Genomic DNA, 13,733 nt, shown 5'->3' on the forward strand with positions numbered 1-13,733 from the left:
CCACAAACATTTATAGAGTTCACTGTATTTTACAGTGTGCCCAAGAAATGTAGGAGTAAAATAAGAGCCAAGTCATGAATTGACTGATAAAAATTTAGAGTAAAATATTTAATATTAAATTAAATATAATATATAATATATCAACATAACATTAGGTATGAGTTAAAATATAACATCACATTTGATAGGTAGACTGTGAATATTAATAACATAACATTTGATAGAGTTTTGAGTCGGGGTTGTAGACTGGAATTGCCACCTTGTTTGGGCAGCTCGTTCATGGCATTCTTGGATTCCATGAACTATACATTACCTGCCATCCTTATACTATGGAACATAGGTCTCCCCTCCACACAGGCCCATGGCCTGTTAGGAACCAGGCCACACAGCAGGTGGTAAGCAGCAGGTGAAGCCTCACTTCGATTCGTGGAAAAACTGTCTTCTGTGAAACTGGTCCCTGGAGCCAAAAAAGCTGGGGACTGCTGCTGTAGAACAGTGGTTAAGTTGTCAATGTAGGCAGAAGTCTTAAAAAACTGCAAAGCATTATAAAACGCAAATAATAAGATTAAAATAATCAGTATCATGATAAATTAATGAACAGTGATATGAACAAATGCTAGGACTCATTCCTGAGGTAGCTTTGTTCTGCTCCTCAGAATGTGTTAATAGTTGGCATATCTTTTTAATGTGCCTCAGTCACCCACCGTGGCACTCTCCAAGCAAGAATGGCCTCCAGGGGCAGTACACTAGAAATCCAGACTGTGAACAAGTGTTTCCACAAAATAAATCTTCTCGTATTTAAAATGAGATGTCATACTTTGGAAGCAATGTGGTAGTTTTTCAGAAAATTAAACATAAGATTACTGTATGATTCCGCAATTCTACTTCTGTGTGTGCGTGCTTAGTCGCTTCAGTTGCGTCTGACTGTTTGCGACCCTATGGACTGTAGCCTGCCAGGTTCCTCTTTCCATGGGATTGTCCAGGCAAGAACACTGGAGTGGGTTGCCGGGCTCTCCTGCAGCAGATCTTGCTGACTCAGGGCTCAAATTCACGTCTCTTGCACTGAAGGTGGATTCTTTACTGGCGAGTAACTGGAGAAGCCCTCTTCTGTGCATATAACCAAAAAATTTGAAAGCAGGTACTCAAACAGATATTTGTACACCAATGTCCATAGATGTGGGAAGATCCCCTGGAGTAGGTAATGGCAACCCACTCCAGTGTTTTTGCCTGGAAAATCCCATGGACAGAGGAGCCTGGTGGGCTACAATCCATGGGCTCGCAAAGAGTCAGACACGACTGAGCGACTGAGCACACACGCACATCCATAGCTGCATCATTCACATCAACCAAAAGTTAGAAACAACCCACGTGTCCAGAGAATGATGAATTGATAAACAAAATGTGACATATACATATGGTGGAACACTATGCAGCTTTGAAAAGGAAGGACATTCTGACACATGCTGCAACACGCAGGAACTTTTAAGACATCCTAAGTGAGTATAAGTCAGACACAAAAGGACAAGTGTTGCATAATTTCATGTAACGAAGCACCAAAGACAGTCAGATTTGTAGAGACAGAAGGTAGAATGGCGGTTGCCATGAGTTAAGGGAGGAGGAATGGACACATACTGTTTAATGGGTACAGAGTTTGAGTTTGGGAAGATGTAAAACTCGAGATGGATGTTGGTGATAGTTGCACAACAGTATAAATATACTTAATGCCACTGAACTAAACACTTCAAAATGGTTAAAATGGTAAATTTTATGCTTTATGTATTTTATGCAATTAAAGAGGAAATTTCATATTTACTCACTTGAAAACAAGAATTTTTGGCTGTTGGATTTTCCTAATAAGTTTAAAATGGACTATTTCAGGCTTATCAACCACAAAGTAGAATTTTCAATACTTTAGAGTCTGACAAAGCTTACCTGTTTTTATCATTCAAACAACTATTTAAAAAAATTTTTTTGCAGTGTGAACCACAAGCACATGTTTTGCACTAAATGGTTGTTCAGAAATGTGACGTCCAAATTTGGATTCTTCTTTTTATATCAGAAGGCAATGTGGGGAGCTTCTGTATCTTAAAATGAAGATTGTATTGTTTCTGAAGTGATATGTTTTTGATGTAAAGTATTTTTAAAATTCTAGTCTGTGAAATTGCCAAGCTTTGTGTATTTATAGTAACTTTAAGTCAGAAACTTTTATCAAGCTAAATAATAGAAACTCATTGCATCCTTACATATCATCTTTCTTCTAGAGAGGCCACTTAGCTTTCACATTTTCCATCTTGTATTGTTAATATAATCTTCAGTTCAGTTCAGTCAGTCAGTCATGTCTGACTCTATGCGATCCCCATGAATCATAGCACGACAGGCTTCCCTATCTATCACCAACTCCCGGAGTTTACCCAAACTCATGTCTATCGAGTCGGTGATGCCATCCAGCCATCTCATTCTCTGTCATCCCCTTCTCCTCCTGCCCCCAATCCCTCCCAGCATCTTATGGTAATGTTAATATCATATGACAGACAGTTTTATAAATGGACAAATGAAGCACAGAGAAGATATATAGTTTTTGACTGTTAGTACACTGGCTGTGATGAAAAAATAGGATTAATTCACATAGCAGTTGAAGATGATGTACTTTTCTGTGGCAGGAGCCTTCTAGGTGCTGAGCTGCAAAACAAGATGAGTCCTCCTTGTCAAGGAACTTTGCAGGGTTAGGGAGGCAGACTGAGATGCATGTGCTAAGTGCACCAGTGGTGGGGGGCTTCAGGTCACCATGGGAGCAGGGAGAGGGAGGTAAGGAACTAGTTTGATGGGCAGTGAAATATTCCTCGGGGAGTTGAGTCTTTAACCTAGACTGGGAAGGATAAGTCGGAGTTACAGACTCAAGAAAAAGTACAAAGTCAAATATCTAAGCGCTTCTGGCTAATTGTTCTTTCCACTGAACCTCCCTAAGGCTAGGGAAAAATACATTTTCAAAATACAGTTTTACAGTATTCACATACTAAATGTATTGGCCACTATCTGGTCAATCCTTTTCATTTGTCAGATGAGACTAAAACCTTGAGAATTAAGGAATGCAGTACTGTTGCCCTGTTTCAGTGACTTTAGCTGGCTGGTATCTGCTTTCTCCTTTCACACCCAAAGGATGCTTATGAAACTAGAGCTCTGTCTCCTGTGTTGGCATCATCCTCGAGGGTTGCTCTGAGCTTCACACCACCCCCATGTGTCTGTGCCTTTCATAGCTTCACCACCAAAGATGAGCTGGGGAAGGCAGCGCCTCGGCTCCTGACTCCTGGGCTGATGGGAGAATCTTCAGAGGACGAAGGCCAAAGGGAATACCAGGCCAATGACTCCGACTCTGACGGACCCATCTTGTACACCGATGACGATGACGACGAAGAAGATGAGGACGAGGACGGCAGTGGAGAAAGTAAGACTTTTCAAGAGGGAGGAAGGGAGGGAAGTCCACGGTGGCCAGAAACAGGCGCATTCTGAAAAAACAAAAGCATCATCAGGAACCAGACACCTGATGCTTTCTTTCCCCTCATCTGCCCCTCCCAGATTAGAAATGTGTATCTTCTGAAGTTTAGGTGTAGACGACAGACCTTTCTGAAAGATGATTCCACAGGGCAGAGGGGTGAGGGAAACAGTCTATGAGGCCAGTATGCCTATTTGAACTTGTCTAAAAAGACGACAGAGGCCTTTCTCAGGTTGGTCAGAGATGACCCTTCTACCCTGGGACCTTTCTTGAATAACGAGCATCAACGGGGATTCTCTGGATTACTCATGGGAGGTGTTTGAGAATTTCACTCACTTTTATACTGTGGTTTAAAATGAGGAGTGAGTCAAGAATGACTAATACCTTTTAAGAACTAAAAGCAGTCACTCAGTCATAATAATAAAATGGTATGCTTTCTAAGAAGGAATGATAGTAAAGTGGATGAGGCCAACTGTGTACATATAACTTAGGCAACTGGAAGGATGCTGTTCTTTAAAAAAGAACTTTTTTAAAAGGATGACTTGGGAGGGATTCACTATGGAATTTACAGTTTATGAAAAGTTATTAATATATTCATGATTAAATAGCAGTTTGTCAAATTCCTTCTAGTTTGTACTGAACAATAAAAAAGATCATTATTGAACAACGATAAAATCAAGCAACAGCAAAAATCATTGTCATCCTTTGGTGTTTACTATCCTCTGAGGTATCAGGGATTCTTGGGTAATTTAGGATTAAAACACTGGTATGGAAGATAGGGCCCTCCCAGGTGGCGCTAGTGGTAGAGAACCCGCCTGCCAATGGAGACACAAGAGACACAGGTTCAGTCCCTGAGTCGGGAAGATCCCCTGGAGGAGGAAATGGCAACCCACTCCAGTGTTCTTGCCTGGGGAATCCCGTGGACAGAGGAGCCTGGCGGGTTACAGTCCATGGGTTCACAAAGAGTCGGGGACAACTGAAGTGACTTAGCACACATACGTGCATCGAAGATAGACTTCTTTTGGTGTGGTTTTCTGAGTGAAGGGAGGAAAAGAGAAGACAGAGATTTACTATACAAAATAAGCAAGGAGGCTAGGTTTTTAAGACTTGAAAAAGAAAAGAAAAGTATTATGCATTCAGTGATTTCCATGATATGCCGTCTCAGCAGAATAAACTTCAGATACCACTGTCCGGTTCTATGGACAGAGGAGCCTGGTAGGCTGCAGTCCATGGGATCCAAAGAGTCAGACACAACTGAGCAACTTCACTCATCATCACTGTCCAAATGATGAGGTGATAGTTGCAGGTTTTTTCAGAGTTTCCCAACATTTTTCAGAACATTAAAAAACAAACAGTTTTTAGTTTTTCAACATGAATTGCATCTAACGCGAAACTTTTTTTTACTTTAGGTTAATTGAAATTCTGCTCTTGCATGTGGATAAAGAATTTGGTCTGGCTCTGTTTAAAAAGCCTCTGCCATGTGTAACCTGAGGGCCACTTGTTAAAAGCCTTTCTCTGCGCTTCTGCCTTTTCCAATCCTCAGGTGCTTTGGCAAGCAAGATACGACGGAGGGACACTCTTGCTATCAAACTTGGCAACAGACCATCTAAGAAGGAATTAGAGGACAAAAACATCTTGCAGTGCACATCTGAAGAAGAGAGGCAGGAAATCCGACAGCAGATTGGAACCAAGCTCGTCAGGTAATTGCTGACGTTTGGGAAGAGCTCTGAAGAGTTCTTACTTTCCCCTCTCCTGCAATTCCCTGCCTGACTGAGATCACTGTGAATTCCTCGTAGAAGGGCATACTCGGCCTCTCTGATCTTTTAAAGTTGGTCTTTGATGGTAAATCACTCAATGAGCCTGCCTTTAAAAAAGAAATAATAATAATACTGTTTTTTATTTTTTAATTTTTTTGGCCATGCCCTGTAACATATGGGATCTTAGTTCCCCAAGAAAGTGAAGTCTCTCAGTCATGTCCGACTCTTTGCAACCCCATGGACTGTAGCCTACCAGGCTCCTCCGTCCATGGGATTCTCCAGGGAAGAGTACTAGAGTGGGTTGCCATTTCCTTCTCCAGGGGATCTTCCCGACCGGGGATTGAACCCGGGTCTCCCACATTCCAGGCAGATGCTTTAACCGCTGAGCCACCAGAGAAGCAACCAGTGATCAAACCCATGCCCCTGCAGCGGAAGCTTGGGGTCTTAACCAATGAACCACCGAGGAAGTCCAAGGCACGTACTTATTGGTCTAGCTAGCCAGTTGGCTTTGAGGTTGCCAAAGCCTGATCCAAGTAGGGACAGGCTCTTTCTATAAAGGACCAGTTAGTAAATATTTTAGGCTTTGTTGGCCAGAGAGTCCCTGTTGCAGCTGCTGGACTGTGCTGTTGTAGCATGGATGAGTGTGCCTACGTTCCAAGAAAACGTTCTTCACCAAAACAGGCAACAGGCCACCTTTGACCTCACACCCATAGTTTGCCCATCTCCTGGTCTGATTCGTGGACTCCCTAACATTGCTGTGATTGCCGCAAGGTGCTGCCCTGGGGGCTGTGAGATGATAGAAATATTAGTTAGTGTCAGTGGCCAATTACATCCAAGTCAGGGAACCATAGCCCCTAAATGAAAACTTCCCACTTTTTACTCCAAATAAATGGTCTCTGCCTGCACTTCCTGCTTTTAGCCATTGTAGGATGTCTACTTTGCCATTTGTGTCTTAGGGAGCATGTAATTGGCAGGTTTTTTTTTTTCAATTATTATTTTTATTGGGGTTATTTATTTTATAATTGCTTTGCAATGTTGTGTTAGTTTCTGCTGTACAACAAAGTGAATCAGCCACGTGAATACATATATCCCCACCCTCTTGGACCTCCTTTCCACCCCATTTCCCCCATTCGACCCCTCTAGGTCATCACAGCACCAAGCTGAGCTCCCTGTGCTGAACAGCAGCTTCCTACTAGCTATTTTACACATATTAGTGTATATATCCTAATCTCCCAGTTCGCCCCACCCTCCCCTTCTCCTCCTGTGCCCACATGTCTGTTCTCTATGTCTGCATCTCTATTCCTGCCCTGGAAATAGGTTCATCCGTACTGTTTTTCCAGATGCCACATATATGCGTAACTGGCAGTTTTAACAGCAGTGAGTGCTGAAGCTCTCCTTTTTATTATTAATATAAGCTTATTTGAGTATTATTTTGCTACCTGCCCTCACGCTGCATAAAAAAACAGGTTGCATCAGTTAGGGAGAAGGGAACAGTCTGAACCACCAGACAAGATTTGGAGGTGGGAGAGAAGTCCCCACCTTGCTTGAGCGTGGGAGATTTCTATGACTGTGATGTACCTGCAGGGTTGGCCATGAGGGTTCCAGAAGCTGTTATCTGTTTTACAGATTGGGGCCAAGCCCAGCGCTTATGCTGGTAAAATCAATGGTACACTGAAGCCGTGGATCCTAGCGAGCACTTAATACCATTAAGTATTTTTCATTAAGTTAAATTATTATGTATCCCTTAAATTGGTAGAACACTTTTAAACATTAAACCCAATGTCAGCAACTTTATGAAAAAATAGACATGTCTACATTGCTCTAGTTCAGTGATTCTGAAGAGCGACTAATATGAGAAAATAATTCTAAAGCAGTATTTCTTTATATGATAATACTATCTGGAAGGTTTTGTACAAGAAGGAAATAATCCAGCCAAGGGGAGAAAAAAAAAAACAATGCTGTATTTTACGAAGATATTTATTTCAAGGGTATTTATAGCAGTGACAAATTAAAACAGACCCCAAACACTCCAAGGCAGGGACTGATGAAGAACACTGAGAAGTTGACACCATGAAGCAACCATGTTGCTGTTGTTCGGTTGCCCAGTGGTGTCCAGCTCTTTTCGACCGCATGGACTGCAGCTCACAGTCCTCCCTGTCCCCATCATCTCCCGAAGTTTGCCCAACTGCATCGGTGATGCCATCCAGCCATCTCGTACTCTGACGCCCTCTTTTCCTTCCACCCTCAATCTTTCCCAGCATCACAGACTTTTCCAGTGAGTTGACTGTTTGCATCAAATGACCAAAATACTGGAGCTTCAGCTTCAGCATCAGTCCTTCCAAAGCGTATTCAGGGTTGATTTCCCTTAAGATTGACTGGTTTGATTTCCTTGCTGTCCAAGGGACTTTCAGGATCTTCTCCAGCACCACAGTTCTAAGGCATCAATTTTTTGGCATTCTGCCTTCTTTAGGGTCTAACTCTCATAACCATACATGACTGGGAAGACTGCAGCCTTCACTATACGGACCTTTGCTGGCAGAGTAACGTCTCTGCTTTTCAACGCACTAAGTTTGTCATAGCTTTCCTGCCAAGAAGCAATCGTCTTCTGATTTCATGGCTGCTGTCACTGTATGCAGTGATTATTATCTTTGTGATGATAAGTTCTTTAATGTTTAATTTAATAGATGTATAATTTATGTGGGGTTTCTCTGATAGCTCAGTTAGTAATGAATCTGCCTGCAATGCAGGAGACCCTGGTTCAATTCCTGGGTCAGGAAGATCCCCTGCAGAAGGGATAGGCCATCCACTCCAGTGTTCAGTGTTCTTGGCCTTCCCTTGCAGCTCAGCTGGTAAAGACTCTGTCTGCAATGTGGGAGACCTGGGTTCGATCCGTGGGTTGGGAAGATCCCCTGGGGAAGGGAAAGGCTACCCATTCCAATATTCTGGCCTTGAGAATTCCATGGACTATTGCAAACAGTCAGACACGACTGAGTGACTTTCACTTTTTGGGGGGCTTCACTAGTAGCTCAATTGGTAAAGAATCTGCCTGCAATTCAGGGGACCTGGGTTCGGTCCATGGGTTGGGAAGATCCTCTGGAGAAGGAAATGTCAACCCACTCCAATACTCTTGCCTGGAGAATTCCATGGACAGAGGAGCCTGGTAGGCTACAGTCCATGGGATCACAAAGAGTCAGACACGACTGTGTGACTAGCTTTCACTTTTTCACTTTCATAATTTATTTAGAACCATTGTAGAGGGATAAAGAACCAGGAGCCTTTAATAATTTATGAGATTTCAGTGGGTGAAGAGGGAGAGAAGGGCATTCCAGATAAAGAAAGTCCATAAGCAAAAGAAGAACAGTGTCTTATGGGGGACCATATAGTACAGATATGTAACATAGGATACATGAATGGCACAAACTTTGGCTGGCAAAGATTTTCACTGGGGCTTTCTGTGGGCTCACATATTAAATGAATTTCAGGATGGCTCTAATGAAGATTAAATTTTAAACTTTTTAATGAGCTATTCAAAATAGCATTGATTTTAATTCTTCATATCATTTCTATACAGCCATAAACAGAGTTGACAGTATCTTGTATTAAGATTGCCTTTAATGTATATTAATTTAATTTGCACAAATTCAGTCTACATCCAGAGGAAGTTTTTGTCAGTGATTAACAATAAATTAATAATGTAAGTAAGACCGAGACCAAGGGTTATTAGGATATTGAGCTCTTATGTATAAATGGTTAGGTACTAATCCCAACTGAGCCTCGCTTTTCTTGAAGGTAGATGGAAAGGGCTTATGTAGCCCGAGATAACTTTATATGCATTGTAAAATTATTTGAGATCCCAAAGCAGTGTTTTCCTGAAAACACTGTACGATATAAATTGATCATCTCATGAGTTGGTATGAACCCTTGAGCAGCAGCCTTTTCTTAGATTCTAATGATCTGTATGTTAATTAGGGTACAGGCTAAGCTGATCTGAAAGAAACTGTTAGTTGCTCATTCATGTCTGACTCTGCAACTCTATGGACTGTAGCCTGCCAGCCTCCTCTGTCCATGGGATTTCCCTGGCAAAAACATTGGAGTGGGTAGCCATTTCCTTCTCCAGGGCATCTTCATGACCAGGGATTGAACCTGAGTCTCCTGCACTGTAGGCAGATTCTTTACTATCTGAACCACCAAGGAAGCCCCTTAACAGAGACCGAAAAGTGCCGTGGTCCAAGCAAGGCACTTTGAGGTGTTTGTTTCTTTTTCACATCGCAGTGTAGAGGGAGGTGGGCTGTCCAGTGTGGGTGGGTTACGCAGCTTCTGGCAGTCAGACAGGTTCCCAGGTTCCTTCCATCTTGTTGCTCTTCCGTCTCCATGATAGCCTCATCTGTATAATCCGAGCTGGCCCACATGACCATGTTCAAGTTCTGGCCTGTGGAAGAAGGAAAGAGAGAAAAGGGAATACACTTTCAGTCATTTTAAGGGTAAAAAGCAGACATTACAAACACTACTTCTGCTCACATCCCAGATCACAAGAACTCAGTCATGTGACTGTACCTTGCCACTGGGCAGAAATTTATAGTTGTGTGTTTAGCTAAAACTCTGGGAGTTCTGCTTCTACACAAAAGAAGGGAGGATGTGTAGTTAGCAGTCTTAGCCACAATCTCCAGTCTCCAAACTAATGGAAAGGAGGCTTTTATTTTGTAGGCTTAAAAGTGGATTTTTGTGAAACGTTTCTGGTGATCCAGTGGTAAAAAAATCTGCCTTGCAGTGAAGGGACTTGGGTTCAATCCTTGGTCAGGGAACTAAGATCCCACATGCTGTGGAGCGGCTAAGCCTTCACACCACAGCAAAAAAAATCCCCCACGACTAAATTAACATCCCATGTGCCACAACTAAGAGCTGCCACAATCAATCAAATAAATAAATAATTTTAAAATGGATTTTTGTTTCTCAAAACGTGAAAAAATGCAGCTTTGCTTGTTGCTTTATTTTGCATCTAACCTGCCATGTATCTGTTTTGTCATCATAGGAGACTTAGCCAGAGGCCCACCACTGAAGAATTAGAACAGAGAAATATCCTGAAGCGTGAGTATCATGTTCTACACAGTGAATTCCTTGTGTAACCATGAACAAGCTCCCTCTAGAGACGATCCATTTATCAACAGGGAACCTTAATATATGTATCCACAAATGATTGAAATGACCCATTTAGATCACATTTTAATACAATTATTTATTTGTCATGTTAAAAATAATTTCTTGAAGTATGAATTTAATTTTATGGCTTGAAGCCTGATATCCCCCACAGCAATTGTGGTTGTGACATTTGTTTTTAAAAAGCATGAAATATATTCCATGTATTCTTTCACCCAGATACTAAATAGAAGAAAATGCTTCAATGTGCTTGCAACTAAATGTCAAAGAAAAGGCCTAAGAATCCACAAGGAAATAAATCAAGCATTCCTATATTATTATTAATAATACAGTTTATTGCCAGGTTTAACAAAGGACTCCATTTAAAACAGAATTTTGGGAAAAGGAATTTTTCAATCCATTTCATTTTCCTTTGTTATGATAACACTTATTTCCCTCCTGGGTTATTTATAATTTCTCAGCTCCTAAGGAGTTCTCCATTCATTTTCCTACGTCATCTTCCCATTCTCTTTCCCCCTTTATTTTCTTTGACTTCACTTTTTACTCATCACTCTGGTTGTATTTACGTTACTGGAGTTCATATGTTGAAGCTATAAAATGAATAGAAGCAGCTTGTCCTGCTGTAGTGGATCGATGTGGTTACTAACCACAGTGAGTTAAGTAATGGATATTTTTAAATTGAGCCTAGCTGTAGTTTTATATATTATTAGCCCAGTTTCAAAAGAGCTTTTTATTGTATGAAATATCAAAGAGTAGGGCTGGGCAGAACTCCAGAGAGTACTGTAATAGTAATGAGTCGCCAGTGTGTGGGAAATCTTTTTCAACCAGGCTTTTAGAGTCAAGTTGGCCTGTCTGGATGATCCCCATTCTCCAAGTGAGTTGTTTTCTTTCCCAAAGGAAAAGAAAGATTTTTTTAACAGCATATGTATTCTACAGTTGCTTTTGCTAAGAAAACCCAACTATGAATACGGTCTATGAGTTTCTTTCCTTGGGAGGGTTTCTTTCTGGCTGTGAGCATAACTGAAATGGAACCCAAGAACTTAAATGACCATCAGTGCGTAGAGGAGCCAGTTTGGAGATGGAAAAAGTCACGGCTAGATAAGAAAAAAAAATGTGTTTAGCTTTCTGAGGAAGAAGAACGAAAGCAACGTCTAATTTTGACAACAAACCTAAACCAAAAAGACTCATGGCTTTTGATAATAGGTTCCTGGGAAATACTGATTGAATTAAATTGTAGATAAGCTCAAATGTAGTCCATAAGCTCCTGAAATCCAGAGTGTGTCTTATTGGCTGCCTGATGCAATACCTAGAGAAAAAAAAAGAGTGAATTCTGGGTAATTCTTTCCTGCTCCTGGGAGACAGACCGTGCCAAACCACATTGGTGTTTGGTTATTTGAGGAACTGTTTCATAGATCTAGAAATTTATCACACATTGATCTTAAGTGCTGTCTTGGCATTTATACTCCATTTTCCTGGAGGTTCAGGAAAGAGTGAAACGCCAAAGTCAACTTCAGATTTGACTCCAGCCCTTTTTTTTTAACTTCCTTCTTAGTTTGTCTGTGCATGCTTATTCTGGAAACAAAAGACACGTTTCCAGTCTATAGAGGATGATAAATGGCTTATGATCTCCTGACACAATATTGTGTGGCCAAGGGAAGCAGAAAAGAGAACTGGTGGAGGTCGCCCAGAACATTCTTCTGAGCAGTCCCAGGGAAACGGATGGCTTCATTTTCCCATTCTCTTTCCTCCTCTACTTTCCTTGACTTTACTTTTTACTCATCACTTGGGTCATATTTATGTTCTTCCATGCAGATTACTCTTGTTTGTTTCATCTCCAGCTTTTTGTTCAAAAGAAACATGACTGTCAGTTTGAAGAAGTGTGTGTGTGTGTGGTGTGGTTTTTAAGGATACATACTTAACTGGGTCATCCTTTCTTGACACATTAGGAAACTAATTCACAGCATAAAACATTCAACAGTTCTCAAATCCAGGCCCGTCACTAGTTCCATAAACATGAATCAAATGGCACACAACGCTCATGGCTTTAATCAGAGACCACAGGACAAATTTTATTTCTTAGTATCATTCCCAGTATCACACCTAACTTGATCTCTTTCTTATTTTAGTGCATCTAGGGTTTTTATATATATATATATATATATATATATATATATTTAAGTTAGATTTTAGTACTAGTTTCTTAATATTGTTAAAATAGAAAGCCACTTTTGGTGCTTGAAAGGTCAGCTTTTGCTTCTCAGGAAAAGAGATGTTCATGGGACACCTTTGACAGGGTAGGGATAAAATATTCAGATCTTCTTATACTATTTAGTTATGACTATAATTCCAGCTCAATCTTCCATAGAAAAAACATGTGTTAAGTCATTGAGTTCTACATGTGTTTTTCCCTGGCATTTTGTTACGAAATTTTTTAAGCATACAGAAAACTAGAAACAATTTTACAGTAATATCCATGTATCTACTATCTGTATTCTACCATTAACATCTTACTTTGTCACACATCTGTCCATCTATGGAGTCATTTTGTTTTTGGGTGCATTTCAAAGTAGGTTTATTACTGCATTCTTGTTTGTTAACAAAATCCATATAGAAACATGCAAAACAGCACAAAGTGAAAACAATCTCACAAAAAAATGTTTAGCTTTTTGAACCCATCTTGTCTGAGTTAGTGAAGAGTATCATCACACTCCAGTTGCTGGCACTTGGCTGCTTTTCTGTTTCTCCTTTTAGCTCATCCATATGAGGTTCAGGGCAGCACTTGGAGGGCAGATTTCCTGCAGTGCACACTGCTGTTCAACTCTGTGCATTGTTTGTGTGTTTATGGCAAGTGCTTTCTGTGGCTGTTCTGATATCTGCCCCTTTCTACTCTGATGAGCTACTGAGGGCAAGATTTGTCAGTGAGCCAGCAGCTTCCTTCATGAGCATTCTTCCAGTCTGTTTAAAGTGTCATGTTTACATCCTACTTTATAATTAACCCCCTAATAATTTTTTTTTTTAAGTTCTAGAAACTTGGTGAATTTTTTCAAACTAAGTTTAAGGTTTAATTTTGACTCTTAGTAAAAGATTTAACAATGACTATTTAACACATTCAGAGGAAGAATCACATTAGCCTTCTTCCACATCTCACCCTCTTCCTCTAATTTCCTTAGAAACATAATTTCAAAAATGGGAAATGTAAGGAAGTCAGTTCCTGATGTTAGAGAGGAATTCCCAATTGGTATATAAACTCCTGTGTATTTAACTAACTACAGTTGGCCCTTCTTTTTTAAAAACGTCACTGGCTGACACCTAGATGTGCAGTGTGCTTCATA

At 40.7% G+C, this 13,733-nt stretch overlaps 1 protein-coding gene across 10 annotated transcripts in view; it reads left to right on the plus strand.

The window, feature by feature from the left end:
* The window catches only part of PHACTR2 (phosphatase and actin regulator 2), a 299,218-nt gene that overhangs the window by 252,345 nt on the left and 33,140 nt on the right, over nt 1-13,733 (plus strand). For all 10 annotated transcript variants that reach the window (XM_086318144.1, XM_086318140.1, XM_086318145.1 and 7 more), the window contains 3 exons: nt 3,255-3,442; nt 5,034-5,190; nt 10,277-10,332. In XM_086318144.1, coding sequence (XP_086174270.1) covers nt 3,255-3,442; nt 5,034-5,190; nt 10,277-10,332 — 401 coding nt within the window. The remainder of the gene's footprint in view (nt 1-3,254; nt 3,443-5,033; nt 5,191-10,276; nt 10,333-13,733) is intronic.

Source organism: Bos grunniens, chromosome 9 (assembly GCF_055505025.1).
Source record: "Bos grunniens cultivar Pamir isolate PY7600 chromosome 9, Bosgru_T2T1.0, whole genome shotgun sequence".
Taxonomy (NCBI): domain Eukaryota; kingdom Metazoa; phylum Chordata; class Mammalia; order Artiodactyla; family Bovidae; genus Bos; species Bos grunniens.